This window comes from Psammomys obesus, unplaced genomic scaffold, assembly GCF_907164565.1.
Source record: "Psammomys obesus unplaced genomic scaffold, mPsaObe1.curated_primary_1811, whole genome shotgun sequence".
NCBI lineage: Eukaryota > Metazoa > Chordata > Mammalia > Rodentia > Muridae > Psammomys > Psammomys obesus.
In genome coordinates this window covers 12,383,201-12,403,217 of record NW_026596256.1, presented here as the reverse complement: position 1 = coordinate 12,403,217, position 20,017 = coordinate 12,383,201, and the positions used below count along the sequence as shown (strand labels likewise).

Sequence of the window (20,017 nt, the reverse complement as noted above, 5' to 3'; positions counted from 1 at the left end):
TGGAACTCACATTCACAGCCTCTTAGAAATATGTTCTACTAACTGGTGGTTCCATCAAGCTATTGTTATGAGGTGACATCGTCTTTGCAATCCATCAGGCACTGGTTAGGACAAATGGATTCTGGAGGACAGAGCAGCCAAAGCCGTACTTGTGAAAGAATTACCCAACGTGGTATGTTGAGTCCTAACTTTGACATATACTCCGACACAGACATAGACACATGCACACACAATACATGCACGTACGCACATATGAAGGCATATATGTGTCATACACAATACATGCTCACACACATGCACACACATACATTCACATGCCTACAAATAAAGATAAGCACACAGACACGCACACACATGTGCATGCACACACACTGTACACGGATGCGCATGGACAAATTCACAGTGTTCTTAAATGGTACAGAATAAGATTTTTAAAAAGCCACATTTGAAACATGGAAGTAATGGAGTCAATACTGGAGCAGCCTGGCTATTATTCATAATGACGTACCTGAAATTGCCAGGACTGTGCACATCTGTTTTAATAGAATTGACTGCATACTCTGGTCGGTAGGTCCCACACCACACCTAGATATGAACAGACAAAGGAGAGCAACACACTCAGGTGTAACCATGGAGCATTGTGGACAGGCTGGGGGAAAAGCAGAATTAGTTTGGAATTTGCATTCAACCATTAACTTCAAATAATGCCGTGTGAAAGGCAACCAGGAACATAATCATTTATAATGAACATGACCTGGCAATACTGTTGCAAATAATGCAAGTTAGTCAAGTCAAATGCTCTGCTCCAATTGATTAGAAAAAGAAAACTCAGCATGCAATATCCAGCTTGGATAAAATTGCAACTCAAAATGATTTTCACCTTTATCAAGCTTCAGAGATATAGTACCTGGGCAAAGTTCAAGAAGAATAGTTGTTTGTGATTCAGGTCAAGTCCAGGGAGCAATTTTTCTTCCCCATTCTTTTTAACATAATTTTGGTAGGCCTAAACAGCAAAATAAAAGTATATAATTTGTAAATTTATTAAAAAAATACATTGCAAAAGACCACATGTCCAAGTAATTTGCCTTTTACAACAAATGACTGTAATAAGACATTTAGATATGGCAACTTGCAATGCTTTCGTGAATTAGGAAGAAGACTAGAATACATCTATAAATGCTTGGAGAAAATACGAGACTGATTAGCAGATGACAAGAGCCGGGCAGGTCGGATGATCACAGTACATGTCAGTATTATGGTAAGATGACTTGAAGACATGATGAATGTCTTACCTCCATATTGTTCTATGGATAGATGTGTGAGTTCAGCCTGTCGGAGGAATGGGTTGCCAAAGGAGTCATCTGCACTTGCTATATTGAGCTGAGTTACTACTCTTCGCAAAATAGATGACACCAGATTGAGTCTGAGTGATTCTTGCCAAAAGTTAAGGGATTCTCTTGAGATTCTTTATAGCCTTAGTATCCTATGATCCCAAGGTTAAGGATAGGTAACTACTCTGATCCCCTCAAGATAGGACGAAAAATAAAGTAATTTCCAATAACATTAGGAGAAAGACATTTTGGCCACCTGAATATCACAACATATTCTGAAACTTCAAAAATTTATATTCACTACTGAGAAATTTAGCTTTGCTCTGATGTCTATAATATTAATGTGGATTAATAATAAACTTCCTGAGAGATTATTTGTAATTTCTTTAAAAATTAAATTTAAATAATTAAATAATAAAAATTTAAAATTAAATAAATTACATTTTTTGGTTTATTTACTTATTGGTGCATGGTGTACGTGACTCTAACGTGGGGAACGTGTGGAAGTCAGAGGACAGCTTCCAGGAGCCAATTTTCTCCTTCTACCAAATGGTTCTAAGGGATTCAACTTGGGTGGTCAGGTTTGGTGCCAAGTGCCTTTACTCACTGAACCATCTTGCCAGCCCTTTCTAACTTCTTATAAAGAATATTCATCAATTACATAAGTAAAAAACGTATTTCATTTCTTTCTCTTTATCGTCAACATAGAATAGTGAACCTTAACCAGCCTAAGATTTGGGGATATAGGGAAGGCATATGCTTCTACCCACTCAGGGAGCTCACAGTCTAGCAGAGGGGCAAGTCATTACATGCGAAGAACTCATAGGGTGTCATAAATGTTTGTACAATTGTACTTTCTTTTATTACTGCAATTCTCAGCTTGCTGCAGATGAGTAGTAGAACACCTACCACTTCCGGTCAACATGAAGTGGCAGGGAGTTTTGCTGAATCAACAAAATGATGGGCAAAACGCATAAAACAATGACTTGCATAATACTGAAAACCAGTCTATAGCATAACTCCTTACAAAGATGGATCGTCCCTGAGAGATGGTTAACAACAAAGACAAGTTCCATAACAGGCATAGACTCTTTCTCCATGAGCATTAATGCCAGAGTGAAGGAAGGAAAAAGTCTGTGGAAGACAGGGGATTCCAAGTTGAAAGGAAATATACTATTTGGAGTTACACTGGCCAGGGTACTGAGGAAGAGAAACCCTGAATGAAGATTCCAAGATCATAGTAAGTAGCCTTTGAAAACTCAGCTCTGTGTTAATCTGGAATTTATTCCAAAAGGATTACAGATAACAAGGCCTGGGGCACAGCAGGATAAGCATGGAGTTACTGGAGATCCTCAGGGCAGGATTTGACCTCAGTACTGGATCAATTGCCTCTACATGAAGCATTATCCCAACTAACAAGTTGTACTAACGAATCCAAAATGGAGCAAACCACTCCTAATGACTCTAACTCTGTCTTAGAATAATGCTCAATAACATATATTGGGAATTAAAAAAATGTTACCCTGTGACCAAAAAGGTGAATGCATGCTATTTGCCACCTAGTGAGAAACATTAATTACCCAGCATTCAAGAGAGTAGCAGGGTGTCATTCCCCAGTCATAAGCTGAGCCTTTTATTTGACTTTATCTCCCAGGCTTCATACTTACACGATTCTGTGTTATGGGCACACTGTAGGCCCCATCAGTCATCTCTCTGTTCTGTTGTTATGCTTTTGCTTTCCTGACACAATCACCATTTACCCTCAAGATTGCAGTGACGACCAGATAATCCTATTCAGTCCTCAAATAGTCTACCCATCCCACCTGTGAAAACCTGGCTCTCTCTCATGGACACCTTATTCTTTAAGTCATCTCAAGTAGATTGCTTATCCTCTCATACATGGGCTGGTTCAGGGTCAAGAGGTACACTCAAATTCATCTTCATCCTTCCTTGTTGCTTCTGGAAACACCATTCTTCCACTGGCATTCGTTGGATCATCATTTAATTTGTATTCACATCCTCAATTACTGACATCTTTTATGGAAGCTGTGTTGGTATCTCCCTAGCACCTAAAATGGTGCTAAAGCAAGTTTTGTAAAAGTATTTAGGGGGAAAGACTGTAAGAGCCAGAGGATCTGGACACTTACTGTAAAATAGTACTTCTAAGACATCACAGGAAAGCTGTATCCATGAAACCTAAATAATAGGGTTGCCTAAACAAGACGTACAAAATAACACTGCCAGCCAACATGCCAATGTGGATGGAGAAAATTTCACAAGGCTCCATCTGAGATGAAGAGTTATAGGAAGTCAATGGAAGCCTGAAAAGGGAGAATCAGTTTCTATAGGAATGAGTTCCCTGATGAATATCCGATCCCAAATGATCAACTGTAAACCCATGCACATGCAAGCAGCACTAAAGGACTCAGTAGGTTTTGTATGTATGTGGGCATATATATACGTATATATATATATATATATGTGTGTGTGTGTGTGTGTGTGTGTGTGCATATACGTATATATGTATATATGTACACAGACAATATATATGTATATAGACGTAAAGAAGAGATTATGAATTTGAGAGAGAGTTGGCACAGGAGGAGTTGAGGAGGGAGGAAGGTGTGAAAATCATTTAAATATAGCACTCACAAAATTTTCAAAAAAATAAGTAAATAAAGCACTTCCATACAAATATAAGTGGAAGGCTAGCTGTGAATCTAATATTCCAACAATAGTAATTCTTGCAGGATAATATTTGGGCCAACTTCATGGTCATGTGCTGGAGCATCACAATCAGGTCCTTAACTGTGTCAGCGAGCAGACTGCAGCCTAATGTTATATCTGCCATTTGTGCTGATTATCACCTCCACAGGCTGCCTCAACTGCTGGGAAGCTCAGGGTCCCACTTTAACTGTAAATGACCCTGAAATAATCCCCTGCGTGGACATCTTTACTAAGAAATTTGTCACAGGGGTTATTTCTTGGAAATATTTTGTGTCCTCTCCAGGTTTATGCATCTTCTCATGTCTTTTGTTGTAATGTTCAGTGTTTCCTTTTTACCTAGGCCCTGTCATATGCCATCATCCTTCCTGACCCTTATAATGAGCATATGTACAACTCTCTTCTCTTAACATGATTCCCAGTTTCCATTCTTCACTTTCTGCTTATATATGTCTCTTATAAAAGGCTTCAAAGAGATGGGTAAACATTAGAAATGAGCATCCCCTTCACTGAAATAGGAATAAATATACTCACTCTGTAAGCTTGGCCAATACCTCCATTATCAGCAATGTTTTCTCCGAGGGTATTAATTCCATTGAGCTGTTTAAAGAAAGAGTCTCTATTAGGATTGTTAAAGAAAGCACCAACATTTCACTCATGATTGAATGTCTAAAGCTGTTCTGGAGAATGCTGGTGACATACGTGCTGTCCACCTGCTAGGTCCCACGTAAAGTTTCCATACTGGTAAACCATGCACTGGGATTGGTCTTTAAAATTATTTGCAGACTGCTGAGTCCACCAGTCAACGAGGTCTCCATCTTTGTTAAAATTTCTTCCTGTAATATATTAGTAAAAGAGAAAATTTGTTACAATAAAAATGGGGATAAGATTTTTTTCCTCTTTTTTATGATTGAAATTTTTGAAATAGATCCACATGTGCAGTTGTAAGAAACAACTTACAACTCGTCATTTCAGCCCTTCAGTGACATTTTGCAAAACTATAAAATCACAGTAAGGATACTGACGTGCACACAATCCCTCCATCTCAAGTTCTCTAGGTTAAAGTGGAAAGAACTAAAGTATGGCCATGTGAGTGACCATGACATGGGGCAGACAATGGGAGAAATTGCCAACTCCCTTGACCCCCGCTTTTTCTGGGAAGACCTGAACTCTGTCTGCCAATGTGCCTTGGAATTGAGAGACATTTCCTCCACTTGGCTCATGCTACTGCAGATGAGGCTACCAGTAAAACCCTAACCTTGAAAGCACGTCTTACTATTCTGGATGTTTTCCATCTGGACCACGACTGGTTCAAAAGGTCAACAATTTTATTCTGGCACTCATTTCATGTTCCCAGATCCTTTACACAAAAGTAACTCCCTTTTTCCTTCTACTTTAGCCACAAAGAGAAGCATCCTTTTCCTTTCCTTGAGTTTTTCTGCCAGATATTTCCCTTTTTATACCTTCAAATACATTTATATATTTTATATGTTTTGACATTTAATTTTCATCATCTTTTAAATATTTATGATACAGTGAATAAGAAAAGGGCCATGAACCAAAATTTGAATTTACATGCCGATCCCACCAATTCTAGATTTATAACATTGTACAAATGTGTGGAATGCTTCTGTAAGTTATCATTGAAAAATGGAAATATTGTTAGTCGGTACCGGTTAAGACTGCTTCACCGACTAACAGACATCTTAGTAAGACTCTCTGTAAGGTGTCACTGTCCTGTCTCCTCCTCTCTCTGGCTTTCTAGAATTCTGTCTAGTCAAAACTTCGTGAGATAAAATTTGTTACAATTTTTGCTATGGCTTTTTTGCATATCTTCTGTATTTATTTCAATTTTGTTTAACTGTCATTAAAACTGTAAGTCTTCTTGGTTATTTTAGGGATGCATATGAACCTTTAAATGCCTACTGCTTACAAAAATCTAAATTTGCATATTAAGCATGGATGAAAAAATAAAACCACAAAATTCCCGACTTCAAGCAGCTTAAGAGCCACACAGGGACTTGGATGGGTGACATCTTTCTCTAAGACACAGACCCTGCCCTCAATGAGCCTGGAGAGCTAAGTCATACTCAATAGGACTGAGCATCATTAGTGGTGTGGATGAGCACTCCTGTACTTTCTCAGCGTATTTGTTGTAGTCTCTCAGAATGTAACGCACACATTACTTTTCTTACTGCCCGTTAATATTTTGCGTTTCTTAAGGAACATTTTAAATAGAACAATGACTACATAGTTAGACTTAGGTCAACAATACACTGAAAAACAAAGGGAGTTTTGTACCGATAAGTTGTAACTCTCAAGCTTAGGAGGATGTATCTCAGCCAAAGGAGAATGATACCTATACTTTACCATTGTCATCAAAGCCATGCGTGATCTCGTGTCCAATGACCATGCCAATGCCGCCATAGTTCAATGAGTTGGACTGCTGAGCACTAAAGAAAGGGGGCTGCAAAATGCCCGCAGGGAAGACTAAAGGGAAAAAGATGATGGAAGATTTGTGAAGACTTATCTGTAGCATTGTCAAGAGCAGCAGCATGCTTGCTAACCTGTTTTTTACTATGTCAGTTTCACTCAGGTAGATAACAAAAGTCCTGTGTGATAGAAACCAACACAGTCATTTATTATTAATATTGGCAAAGTGACTGAGCCAGGGCTGTACATGACCTATGATTTATTCATCACAATTCACCTGCCAATCTCTCTTAAGAATTTTTTTTTCCCCTGTAAGGAGTTTGGGGCAAAGAAAAAGTATACACTACACTAAGGAAGCCCTTTCCCTTGTATAAATATTTGGAAGGAAGAGCTTCTCAAGAATACATATAGTGTTCAGTGGTATCTCTGAAATGATATCTGTCCACAATACTATCTAAAATAAACTACCATTCAGTCAGACAAATCTTTCTGTCATTTAACCTTATTTTATTTTCATCAGGGTTCCTATGACTGGTCTGAATTCTGTTTATTTTCTTGTTTATAGTTGGAGTCCTTCTTTATCTGATTTGTTCATTCCATTCTGGAACTCAAAACCTCAGCTCTACAAGATCATCTGTTTATAAACACATTTACATATGTACTCTTTGGCCCATTTGTTTTTAAGCTCATTAGCTCTAGAACCCCTAAATCAGACAGTGCTTGGAACATAACTAGTACTCAGAAATAAGTGTTGACTGAATAAATAATCGTTCATAAACAAATATATATATTTTTAAAAAAAGTTTACTAGGTGTGAAATTCTCAAAGAATAAAATTTGTCTACGTAAAAAGCGTGGTAGATAAGTGAAGAGGACCTTTTACACATTTGGCACAACATCCGTAGTAAGCTGAAAACTTTCTCCATTTTTACGCCTCACAGCCACTTGACAATATCAAACATCAAACAATTTCCCCCTTTCTGGATACCAGTCTCTTGCCCACTATTTTTTTTTTTTCTAAAGGCACCTAGCAAAAGTGATAGTGCTAGCAGAACGCAAGCCCTGATGTGAACCTCTTCTGTTGAGCTTAGGTGCCTCTTTTCCTCTACAAAGTTGACACCGCTGGAGGCAAGGACCGGAGGTGCATGTCCTTCCGAAAGCACATTCTGCTGCTTCTGCAGGGAGGTCTGAAGTGCATCTTCCTCACATGTGTTGCTCAAGTCAAGAATGACTAACTTCCTAAGAAACGTTCTCACTTCCTGCCCCACCTGTAATCCACCCTAATCTAATCTACCCTTTTATCCTATCCTGTAGCCAGCTTAAAGTGCAGCAGTGCTCATTCTTCCTCTCCTGCTAAGAAACTCTGGGAGGTGACTTTTGCCCTGCAGCCAAACAGCGTTGTCTTCCTCGCCCTGGATGACCTCATCCTTCCCTGCACTCTGGTTCCTAATGACCACCCCTGTCTAGTCCTTGGCATTTTCCTCTTAGAATAAATATTCCTGCTGAATAGTCCAGTCTGTAAAATACGCTAATTTGTTTCAATTATTTTTTTTCTTGGAATATATTGCCTCTATTTAGAGCAAAGGGACCATTGTTTTGGGCCAGTGTTGTCCAGAGGTATTTAACCCCTGACCTTAGAAATGAATCAAGACGGATGCTTATAATTCAGTAATTTTACTTCTCGTGTTTTAGAATTCTAGTACTCACTTGGTAACACCAGCACTATGTTCTGGACTCAATAAAGAATTTGTACTATGAGTGTATATTACATGCAAAACCCTGGGCCTTTCCTATATGGGATATCAAGAATATAAATGAAAGACCTTGATCTTAAGTAACACACACAGAAAAGAAGAGAAATTTAAGAGCTACTTAACACAAAGCAGCAAATATTTTTAAAAAAAACAGCATAAATATGACCCATCCTTCCATGAGCTTCAAGGATAAATATTAGATATTTACAAAGGTGACTTTAAAATATTCGCAAGCAAATCTTTTCTTCAGACACTTCAGTATGTTGGCAAATTGCCATTGCCACCACTTCCAAATGACAAAATAATAAAAGTTGAGCCTTTGTCCTGGGAGAATTTTGGTGGAAGTCATAGCTCAAGTGTATCTGCTTGAGCTAAACAGTGCCAAGGGATTATTTTTAGCTTGAAGTATAAAAATTATGTGCAGTGCTTTATTAACTTACACTGAGCATTATCTCCCACACTATGTACTTTGATTAAAACCCACCCATTACATAAAATGTTCTTATGAAATGTGCTGTCAAGGCTAAACATTAACCACAGAGATGCAGCTGACTTAATTACAGCCTTAGATGTCATTCTTTAAATAAGGGATGGGATTTTTATGGCTCATATTAATACCAGTCTTCAGGTTCAGCCTGGCAGGTTATGAGCTCCTTTAACTTGGTCAGATCATTTTTTTTTTTTAAGGAGAATTTGCTCTATTAAGATTACTGCTTGACTAGTAAACAACACAGTATTGCTTGTCACTGTCAGGTCACTCGCATATTGTCGCGGCTGCCAACTGGTCAGTCAAAGAAAGTGCAACAATGGCCGTTGGTCTTCTCCTGCTAAGAAACTTTGTCAGCCAAACAGCACCCTCTTCCTCACCCTGGGTGACATCATTCTTCCCTGCTCCCCTGGACTCTAATCTCTACCCCTTGTCTAGTCCTTTGAGTTGTCTTCTTAGAATAAAAGTTCCTGTTAAATGCAATTTCTGTAAGATACACTAATGTGTCTCAAATATTTTTTTTTCTTGGACTATATTGCCTTTATTTAGTGTAAAGGGACCATTGTTTTGGGCCAAAGTTGTCCAGAGGTAGTTAAACACAAACAAAAGATTATTTGTTTTCTTCCTTCCTGCCTGCACTTTTATCTCAGTAATTGCTCCCTGACCTTTTCAAGGTTTCAAGCAACTCAACTTTAAGAAATTTCAAACATAAGATTCCCTGCACTCTGCCTAAAGTTTGGCCATGTGTCTGAGCATCTACTTTAATACCCTGCTGGGACCTCTATAAGGAGAGCAACAGAACCAAAAAATCTGAGAACAGGGGTCTTTCCTGAGACTGATAGTCTAACCAAGGACCAAGCAAGGAGAGGACCTAAAACCGTTGCACAGATATAACCCTTGGCAGCTCAGTCACCAAGTGGGTTCCCTAGTAATGGGAACAGGGGCTGTCTCTGACATGAACTTAGTGGCTGCCCTTATAATCACCTCCCCCTCATGGGGGAGCAGCCTTACCAGGCCATAGAGGAAGACAATGCATCCAGTCCTGATGAGACCTGATAGGCTAAGGTTAGATGGAAGGGGAGGAGAACCTCCCCTAACAGTGGACTGGGGGAGGGGCATGGGAGGAGAAGAGAGAGGGAGGGAATGAGGGAGGGGGCTACAGCTGGGATGCAAAGTGAATAAACTATAATTAATAAAAAAATAAAAAAAGAAATTTCAAATGGCTCAAGTATGCTTTCAGGTAAAGTCTGAGTGTGAAACAGTACTGCAATCTGGTAGTGTCCAAGGTCTTTCCTGTACTTCACTGAAATGAGGCTATGCTACATTCCGCCCTAGGCAGAAATAAAGGTCTAGCTGCCTCACTTGATGCTGAAGAACAAGTCTGCTGGTAGAGTTCTGATATAGATCTCACACTGACAGAACGATGAGTGGTAAAAAGAGGTTTGGGGGAGCAACTGGAAATGTAGCTCAGTGGTAGAGTGTATACTTACCATGTGCAATGCCCTGAGTTCAACCTCCAGAAAATCTACCATCCATCCATCCATCCATCCATCCATCCATCCATCCATCTCTCTCTCTCTCTCTCTATCATCTCTCTATCTCTCATCTATCTATCTATCTATCTATCTATCTATCTATCTATCTATCTATCTATCATCGATCTATGTATCTATCATCTATCTATCTATCTATCTATCTATCTATCTATCTATCTATCTATCATCTGTCTATCATCTGTCTGTATGTCTATCTATTATTTTTCGGATTCCCAAGTGAAGAACCCCCTGTGATAGAGGCATTCTGAGGAAAGTTTCTGAATGTTTTTAGCAATACATTACACCAAGATTGATTATATAGATGCTGGGGAATTGATCATCAAACAGATTTTATTTGGTTGAAGTAATCTTTTTTCTTTTCAGAAAATATCAGCCTAGACTTTGAGAAAATTGATTATTTTTGCTTAGATATACATCTTATTTATTATTTACATGACACATAAAGATAACTTTTTCAGAAGCCATATGCAATCCATTTTCATACCATGTAACAAATTAAATTACAGGTAAAGTTTTATTTCAAAAGAGGACCCTGGGTAATATGAGCAATCCCCACTCAGAAAGACAAACAGGATGGACATTGGAAGAAGGAGAAAACAGGAAACAGTATAGAAGCCTACCACAGAGTCTGAAAGACTCTACCCAGCAGTGTATCAAAGCAGATGTTGAGACTCATAACCAAACTTTGGCAGAGTGCAGGGAATCTTATGAAATAAGTGGGAGATAGTAAGACCTGGAGAGGACAGGAGCTCCACAAGGAGAGCAACAGAACCAAGAAATCTGGGCCCATGGGTCTTTTCTGAGACTGATACTACAACCAAGGACTATTCATAGATATAACCTAGAACCCCTGCTCAGATGTAGCCCATGGCAGCTCAGTATCCAAGTGGGTACCCTAGTAAGGGGAAGAGGGACTGTCTCTGACATGAACTCAGTGGCCAGCTCTTTGACAACCCCCTTCCCCCCCACCCCCCCGAGCGGGGAGCAGCCCTGCTAGACAACAGAGGAGGATATTGCATCCAGTCCTGATGAGACTTGATGGACTAGGGTCAGATGGAAGGGGAGGAGGAACTCCCTTATCAGCAGACTTGGAGAGGGGCATAGGAAGAGATGAGGGATGGAGGGTGGGATTGGGAGGGAGTGAGGGAAGGGGATACAAAGTAAATAAAGTGTAATTAATATTAAAAATAAAATTTAATTAAAAATATAATCTATAAAAATACTGAAAGTAAATTTAGGTAATGTCCTAATAAATCTCTTCTTAGGCTTAAAAGCACAAGGGAAGGTGTACATAAACTTCAAATCAAAAAGACATGATTTAAGGGTTGTTTTTAAAAGTAATCATAAATATCTTGATAGATTTTAGTAATTTCTATTTCAAACTGTAACAGATTACAAAAAAATGTGAGGCTTAGAACAGACTTAGAGATATGAAAAGAATAGTTTAAAATAATGCTGGGATTATCATTCCTTAATTCTGGGCAACACTTCAATATAAAGGAATCCCTGTTGAGAGGCCTGTTCTACTGCTTCAGTGAAATTCTATCAGTATCTCTTGGGTATCTGTCAACAGGGTAAAACTCTTTGAAAAAAAAAAAAGAATCCATTTATATGACGTTTATATGATAAGAAAAATAGATTTCAAATATGCCCACGCTTACCCAGAAAGAAGATATATCTGTGCTTTCTGAAGTTATTCATTTATTCATCTTATTAGTCATGCATGTGTTCATTTTAGTCATATTTTACGATATTACTATTAGTGCAACTAAAGTTATTTTTTTTTGGATTTGGACTAAAGTAGTTTACCATAATTTCATGTGGTAAAGTCAAATCCAACTTTTCTACTTTTCTTTTTGTTGCTATGGCAAACATCATGACCAAAAGCAATGTAGAGCAAGAAGGAATTTACATACATTTCTTGGTTATAGCTGATCACTGACTGAAGTCAGGAGGAATGCTGCCTGACAGCTTGCTAACTCACACTCACGCTTAGTTTGCTTCTGTGACAGGCCAGGATCTCCTGCCCAGGGAGCTGCTGCTGTCTCTTACACTGGCCCCGTACATCAATGAACAACCGAGACAAACTCCTAAAGACAGAGCTACAGGCCCAATTTGGTTGAGGCTTTCCTCTCAGCTGACTCTAGTCTTTGCGAAGTTTACAGTTAAAGATGACTAAGCTGCTAAGGGTTTTTCAGCTTTCTGAATTTCTTGGAAACTTTGGAATAGAGACATAGAATACAGGAATCTCCACTAAAGCCAGGCTAGTGAATTACCAAGAGAATGGGGTCTACAAAGAGTTGGCTCTTGGAAGCTCCAAAAACTTTAAAGGGCTGATGTAAGCCGAAGAGTCAGTATAATTCTTAAAAGGAACTTTCCCATCAAAATACCAACTCAGTTCTTTACAGACCTTGAAAAAAAGATTCTCAGCTTCATATGGAGAAACAAAACACCCAGAATCTCCAAAATGATCCTGTACAACAACAGATCATCTAGAGGTATCTCCATTCCCGATCTCAAGCTGTACTACAGGGCAACAGTAATAAAAACTGCATGGTATTGGCATAGAAACAGAAAGGAGGATCAATGGAATCGCATAGAAGACCCAGAAATAAACCCACACACCTATGAATACTCAATATTTGACAAAGAAGCCAAATCCATTCAATGGAAAAAAGACAGCATCTTCAACAAATGGTGCTGGACCAACTGGATGTCTACATGCAGAAAAATGAAAATAGATCCATATTTATCACCCTGCACAAAACTAAAGTCCAAGTGGATCAAGGACCTCAACATAAAACCAGATACTCTAAATCAGTTGGAAAAAAAAGTGGGAAACAGCCTAGAACTCATTGGCACAGGAGACAACTTCCTGAACAGAATACCAACAGCACAGGCTCTAAGAGCAACAATCAATAAATGGGACCTCATGAAACTGAAAAGCTTCTGTAAAGCAAAAGACACTGTCATCAAAACAAATAGACAGCCTATAGATTGGGAAAGAATCTTCACCAACCCTTTATCTGACAGAGGGCTAATATCAAGTATATATAAAGAACTAAAGAAGCAGAAAAGCAACAAACCAAGTAATCCACTTAAAAAATGGGGAACAGAGCTAAACAGAGAATTCTCGAAAGAGGAACATCGAATGGCAGAGAAACACTTAAAGAAATGCTCAACCTCATTAGCCATTAGGGAAATGCAAATCAAAACGACCCTGAGATTTCACCTTACACCCATCAGAATGGCCAAGATGAAAAACTCAAGTGATAGCACATGCTGGAGAGGTTGTGGAGAAAAGGGAACCCTCCTCCATTGCTGGTGGGAATGTAAACTGGTTCAACCACTCTGGAAGTCAATCTGGCGCTTTCTCAGACAACTAGGAGTAGTGCTACCTCAAGACCCAGCTATACCACTCCTAGGTATATACCCAAAATTTGCTCAAGTACACAACAAGGACATTTGTTCAACCATGTTCGTAGCAGCTTTATTTGTAATAGCCAGAATTTGGAAACAACCCAGATGTCCATCAACGGAGGAATGGATACAGAAATTGTGGTATTTTTACACAATGGAATACTACTCAGCAATCAAAAAGGAGGAAATCATGAAATTTGCAGGCAAGTGGTAGGATCTAGAAAAGATCATTCTGAGTGAAGTATCCCAGAAGGAGAAAGACAAACTTGGTATATACTCGCTTATATAAACCTACAAGACATGATTAACATAATGAAATCTACACACCTAAAGAAGATAATCAAGAAAGTGGACACAGGTGAAGGTGATTAATCCTCATTTAGAAAGACAAATGGGATGTGCATTGAACTTATGACAGGAGTCTACCACAAAAGGCATTTGAAAGACTCTAGCAGTGTTTCAAAGCAGACACTAAGACTCATAACCAAACCCTCGGCAGAGTGCAGGGAATCATATGAAAGAAGGGAAGTTAGTATGATATGGAAAGGATAGGAGCTCTACAAGGACCAAATATATCTGGGCACAGGGTCTTTTCTGAGACTGACACTCAACCAAGGACCATCTATGGATATAACCTAGAACTTCTGCTCGGATGTGGCCTGTGGTAGCTCAGTAACCAAGTAGTTTTCCAAAGTAAGGGGAACACGGACTATTTCTAACAGGATCTCAAGGGCAGGCTGTTTGACACCCTCCCCCCCGCAGGGGAGGAGCAGTCTGTTAGGCCACAGAGGAGGACTTTGCAGCCAGCCCTGAAGATACCTGATAAAACAGGGTCAGATGAAAGGGGAGGAGGTCCTCCCCTATCAGTGGACTTGGAAAGGGGCAGGGAGGAGACCAGGGAGGGAGTGTGGGGTTGGGGAGGGATTGAGGGAACGGGATACAGCTGGGACACAGAGTTAACAAAATGTAACTAAAAAGAAAAATAAAATTAAAAAAAAAAGTAAATAAACTTCACCTTTATTTAAATATACAAAAAAAACCATACATAGGAATAAGATAAACCGTTTATGGTATAGATTGGGTGTCACTGAAGAAACGACTACCTAGCGTGATATACTCATTTTAACTTTCCCATTACAATCAAAAGAGGTACACGTATATACGCATATTTCAAGAAGTGAACCAGTAACTCAATATAGGCTTTATTTCTAGAGGGGTATAAAAAACTGGCCATACAGTAAACGGTGGACTGAGAAAGTTAGGAAACAGCAAAGAATTATTTAGGAATATACCTTACCTATTTGATTTCTGCTTGAAGAGTAAAATGCATTGACTACAGCTGCTCCACTTATCCACCTATGGAAGACATATGAACTTGTTATAAAGGATACTCCATTACCTCACTCAATCTGCTTAACCACAAAAATAAATGTTAACTTTCTGTATGAAATGTGATCAACAAATTAATGTTAGCATACCGGAATTAAAACTCACTGGAAAATAGTTCAATTTCTTGAACATCTTTTCAGAAACTGTAGTAGGTTAAAATTATATTGAAATGTTCTTAGCTTCATGCTTTGGTACTAAATTGTTCCAACAATTCTGGAACAGTTGACAATATTTGAAATATAGGCTAGTAAAACTTCAGATTCAAGTAGCTTTAAAATTTTCAATTTTTAGTTCACAATGAGCCTTTTTGGGAGCCTAGGTATCTTAAAACCTGTTTTAAAAACCCAACTCTGGGAGAGATGGTGCGGCATTTAGTAGGAATTGCTCTTCCAGAGGACCGGAGTTCATTTTTCAGCAACCACATCAGGCAGCTCCCAAGTGCCGATAACCCAAATTCTAGAAGCTCTGACACCCCTGGCCTCTTAGGGCACCTGCACCCATATGTACATACTCACACACACGTATATGATTTAAAAAAATTAAAAAAATATTTAAAATATATTTATAAAAATGCAACATTATAGCTAATTGAGGAAAGATATATTTTCGTGTGCCTGTAGAGTAAAATCCAGGTGGTGTTTAAGTTGAGTTGTCTGTCCATCCTTTTGAATTAGGCTCTGCCACAGAATTTAGAGTTTATAAAACACAGGCCCTCAATATAGAAGACGCTAGTTGTAGAAATGAAAGCAACTCATTAATAATTGTTAAACAAGACTGGATAAGAAATTAAATAGAGTACAAAAACTGGTCTCATGATAATTTAAGGGCTGAAAGGAGCTATTGTTCTCATGTCTTTCTGCTTAGACACTAAGAAGATGCTTGTCAATCATCAGATACTAAGCACTTATGAGCAACATAAGTTCTCTTCCTATCTTAATAATATACATTATCTGTCCATTGAAAATGGACACTGCTTGATCTCAGATAACCTCTTACTTAGCATGCCGACATACACTGAACACAGTCATGGAGGATCGTCTTGTTCTTCACTAGTTGCCCTACTGCAGGGCAACAGCAATCACAACAATTATTATCCTTCCAGCAGCAAATCACAGTAGTACAACAACTCAGTATCAGAGGTCGCTCTAGTCTCGGCTGTGCCACATAAGCAGTAAAAAGTCAACATATTAGTCGTAATGTCAATAACTATTGAGGATGTCAGGTATAAGCACTATTTTTAATCTCTAAATAATAACTGGCAGAGACCAATAAGTAACAACCAAGTGAAAAATTGTAATTTTTTTAATAACATGATTAAAACTTTACATAAGATGCATGACTTTACAACAATCTAGTTCATACTTTCAAGGACCTCTCTTTTGGGAAATAATGAGCCTGGAAATGGTGAAGAATGGTTTCTGTGCGTTTTTTGTCAGTTTGTTATTGCTGTTATTTTAATAGAGCAAACACTTTAAGCAGGATGGGGCTGACATATCAGTCTTTGCTAGCTTCATCAGAGCTGAGTCATGAATATTTTAACATTTCCTGCAGGTTGATGATAACAAGAATATATCTTATTATTTTAATTAAATGTCAGTTGCTTACTACACAGTTTGTAATGACTCACAAGAAAGGTGAGTATTTGTAAACCCAGGATATTAGATTAGAATGGAAAACCAGAACTGCACAGACAGGTGGCTCTCATTTAGGGAAACAAATCAGCAAAGAAAATAAAACAAAGATGTCTGTATGGACAAAATGGAGGTAAGGAAGAGTGATGTATTCAGACCACATTTGCATAGGTTCACACAGGTACGATGACTTGGATTCAAGTGAAGTTCTTTGGAGCTTTGGTGAAAGGGTTGGCATGAATGATGCACTCAGGCAATTCTAAGAAAACATTATTGTATGATTTAAGAAATATTCCTTGTGTATTCTCAACAGTTTCAAAGCAAATGTGGTAACAAAACTTGTAAGTAAACAGTTTGCGATTTTTAAAATTTTGTTACCAAAGACATTCATCAAAATTTCTCAGTGCTTTGGAGTTACTCTCTTAATTGTGAATTCTGAGTTGGTGGCAACAGCAGTGTATTTTGTGAGTAACTGCAAATAATTATTGTAAATTATTTGGCTATGAAAGTAGCCAAAAGTCCTGATAGTAAAGTAGAAAAAGTGGCTATTTGAATTGTGTTAAGATAAAATGTTATACCGAAGCAGGGTGCTGTTGTTGTTGGTGGGGGGCAGATATACTAAGTTAATGCTTCAAGCACTACACTTCAAATATATGACTAAAAGACACAGACATGAAAAGACGGACTCCATACAATTTTGCCTATGTAGGTTTACTGCTTTTGCAATAATAAATGCCATCTCTTTTATTTTAGTACCTTTCTACCCTTCTGATCCATTACTTTAAGGAGTTTAAGTGCATTTTGATTAATGTTTGTAACTCTCCAAGAGGGAGAGTTTTACATATTAAAATGTCTACTGTGAATTATATCTTCTAGAAAATAGGTGGCTATTTATGATCATAGGGCACTCCCATAAAACTAGAATTATGGTGGAGGGCATTAGTGTGTAGTACTTTGCTTTTGTTCCTCTCAAAATCTTTAATGATGTGTCCTTAGTCCACTCTGGAGAATCATACAGACTGAAAAGCCCAGAGCATTTTGTCCCAGGTCACAGTCAGAACTTAAAGTAATATAATTATAACAATTGTTACATCTTAAGTTAGGGTAATGATAACAGAAAGAAACTCAGTGTCTGATACTTGGGGTCAGTCATAAACTAACTCATGTCAATGGAAAAGAAAAATTAACAAGGCAAATAAAATATTTTTCAAATTTAATAGTACTGTACAAAAATTGTAAGTCTCTTTGATTTCAATTCATCTATATAAACGGAGATGCTTCTTTAAAATATATATTTAAAACTCAGAAAATTCTGACCATGACAGTAGCACATGAAAGATAAAGTGCACATAGCAAAGAAAAACAAAACCAGAAACAAATGCAAGCACTAGTGCTCTAAAGTAACGGTGATTGTATGCTAACTCAAGTGTGCAGGACAGACCCTAGCAGCCGCTTAAATGCAATACTAGGCCTGGGAGAAGAAGCAAAACACTCTGTTATCGTTTTCCTTCCTGCCTCCAATGGTTTGGGTATGTGTAAGCACAGGCTGTATGGTTGGAAGGCAGAGTAGGAATGGAGAAAGTAGGTAACTAAGAAATTTATTTTTATATAATTAGTATTACTTAATTTTAATTTCTGAAATGCTGTTTTGCCTAATTTCTTTTTGAATTATCAACGTGGTGCTCAAAGACAGACTCACTGTATGAGTTGGAGGTATAACTAAAATACTCTTGAAAGAGGAGCCAGATGTCTGCCTTACAGCTCTCTCTACCCCGAGGAAGCTAGGTGGTGATGAAAGGAAGGGGCACAGACTTTAAGGCAGGCAAGAGAGTAGACATGGACATCAAAATTCAACAGCCCTTAAGACAAAGAGAACCTAGTCGACTGTAAAAACACTTAGAATAAACCTCTTTTCAGCCACTCTGAATAACTTTAAAGCTTAAAATAAAGAACAAGACAATTAATATCCTTCTCCTTGGATATTCTAAGGATATAATAAGCGTTCAATTCTTAGCATCTATTCTGAGAGCGACTCCTTTGAAATCAGCAGTACAATAAATAGATTTTTTTTTTTTTTTGGTGTCTTCTTCAAGTATTCCTGGGTGAAAGGAGAATTCTCCTGGAATCGCAAATCATTAAAATCTTTTACACTCATTATTTTTTTTTTCTCAAATGCTTCCTACATGCTCTTATTGATCTTTCAGATCCTCCTGACAGTATAGACAGTAGCTTCAGTCTGCAGGTATGGAAACAGAGTCACTGCATAGTTACTAAATATTTTGTCCTAATGCATGTACACTGTAAGTGATGTAAATGGGGAAAGTATATTTAAGTGAAAAGAAAACAGGGTCTACTTGCCTTCCTATCAAATTCTACCACCAAACTGCTGATCCACATGATACACACATTTCAGTAGAGTGAATAATGTCTTTTTTTGTCAATATAAAAAAGGACCTTTTGTGTTTCTCTCCCACCTTATAACCTCCCTTATCAAGGCAAAATTGGATATTATTAACCCAATTTAGGAAAAAGTAAAAAAACAACAACAGCAAAACCAAAGACAGAGCTCAAAGACTAACTTTACAGAGCTAATAAATAAGTAGCAGTAATCGAAATTTAGGACTGCCTAGTTTCTGCAACCTCCTAGCCCCCTACCATCTTACCCTGATTCTACTGACATAGTTCTTTAAGCCCTAAACAAAAATGCAGAAGAACTAAAGGTCTTCTGTGAGCACTGTATTTGAGTAGTGACCACAATTAAGGTACAGTTGGTGACTGAAATCATCTGAGGACAATGTCATGATACTGAATTGGAAGAACCCACTTTTCCTGATATTACGTAATCCTGAGGTCCTAGGGAAGAATCCAGAACCTCTTCTATTTCACGTAACTGTGCATGCTTACCTAACATGCATGAAAGCATTTTCTTCTGAGCCCATTAGAAGGTAGATTCACACAAATAATGACAGCCCATGTTTTATTTTTTATCTTGAACCACTAGGACTTAGCACAATGCTGGGAACATGATGGGCTCTCACCAAATATTTGGGCCCATCAATGGGTGTTCCACACACCGAAGGCTGACTCAGCTCTCCGTGATCTGAGAGGGTGAAGAGCATTGCCATGTTGTGGCCACAGAGTGCTGTGACAGCTTGAGTGGTATCCAGTCTGAGCAGGGTCCTCCCACGAGATTATATCCAACAAAAGTACCAGAACCTTCTGAGAGGTTTTCCCCAGCTAAATGGAATTATAGGACATCTTGATCCTATGTTGTGACCTCCAGGATTCTACTG

At 38.3% G+C, this 20,017-nt stretch overlaps 1 protein-coding gene across 6 annotated transcripts in view; it reads right to left on the bottom strand.

Moving 5' to 3' along the window:
- Positions 1-20,017, bottom strand: part of Mme (membrane metalloendopeptidase) — an 88,962-nt gene that overhangs the window by 12,691 nt on the left and 56,254 nt on the right. For 5 of the 6 annotated variants that reach the window (XM_055596741.1, XM_055596742.1, XM_055596743.1 and 2 more), the window contains exons 17-22: positions 15,002-15,060; positions 6,426-6,545; positions 4,758-4,891; positions 4,590-4,655; positions 908-1,003; positions 509-585 (exon numbers count right to left, since the gene is read on the bottom strand). In XM_055596741.1, the coding sequence (XP_055452716.1) occupies positions 509-585; positions 908-1,003; positions 4,590-4,655; positions 4,758-4,891; positions 6,426-6,545; positions 15,002-15,060 (552 nt within the window). The remainder of the gene's footprint in view (positions 1-508; positions 586-907; positions 1,004-4,589; positions 4,656-4,757; positions 4,892-6,425; positions 6,546-15,001; positions 15,061-20,017) is intronic. The other variant, XM_055596746.1, reaches the window with a different exon arrangement.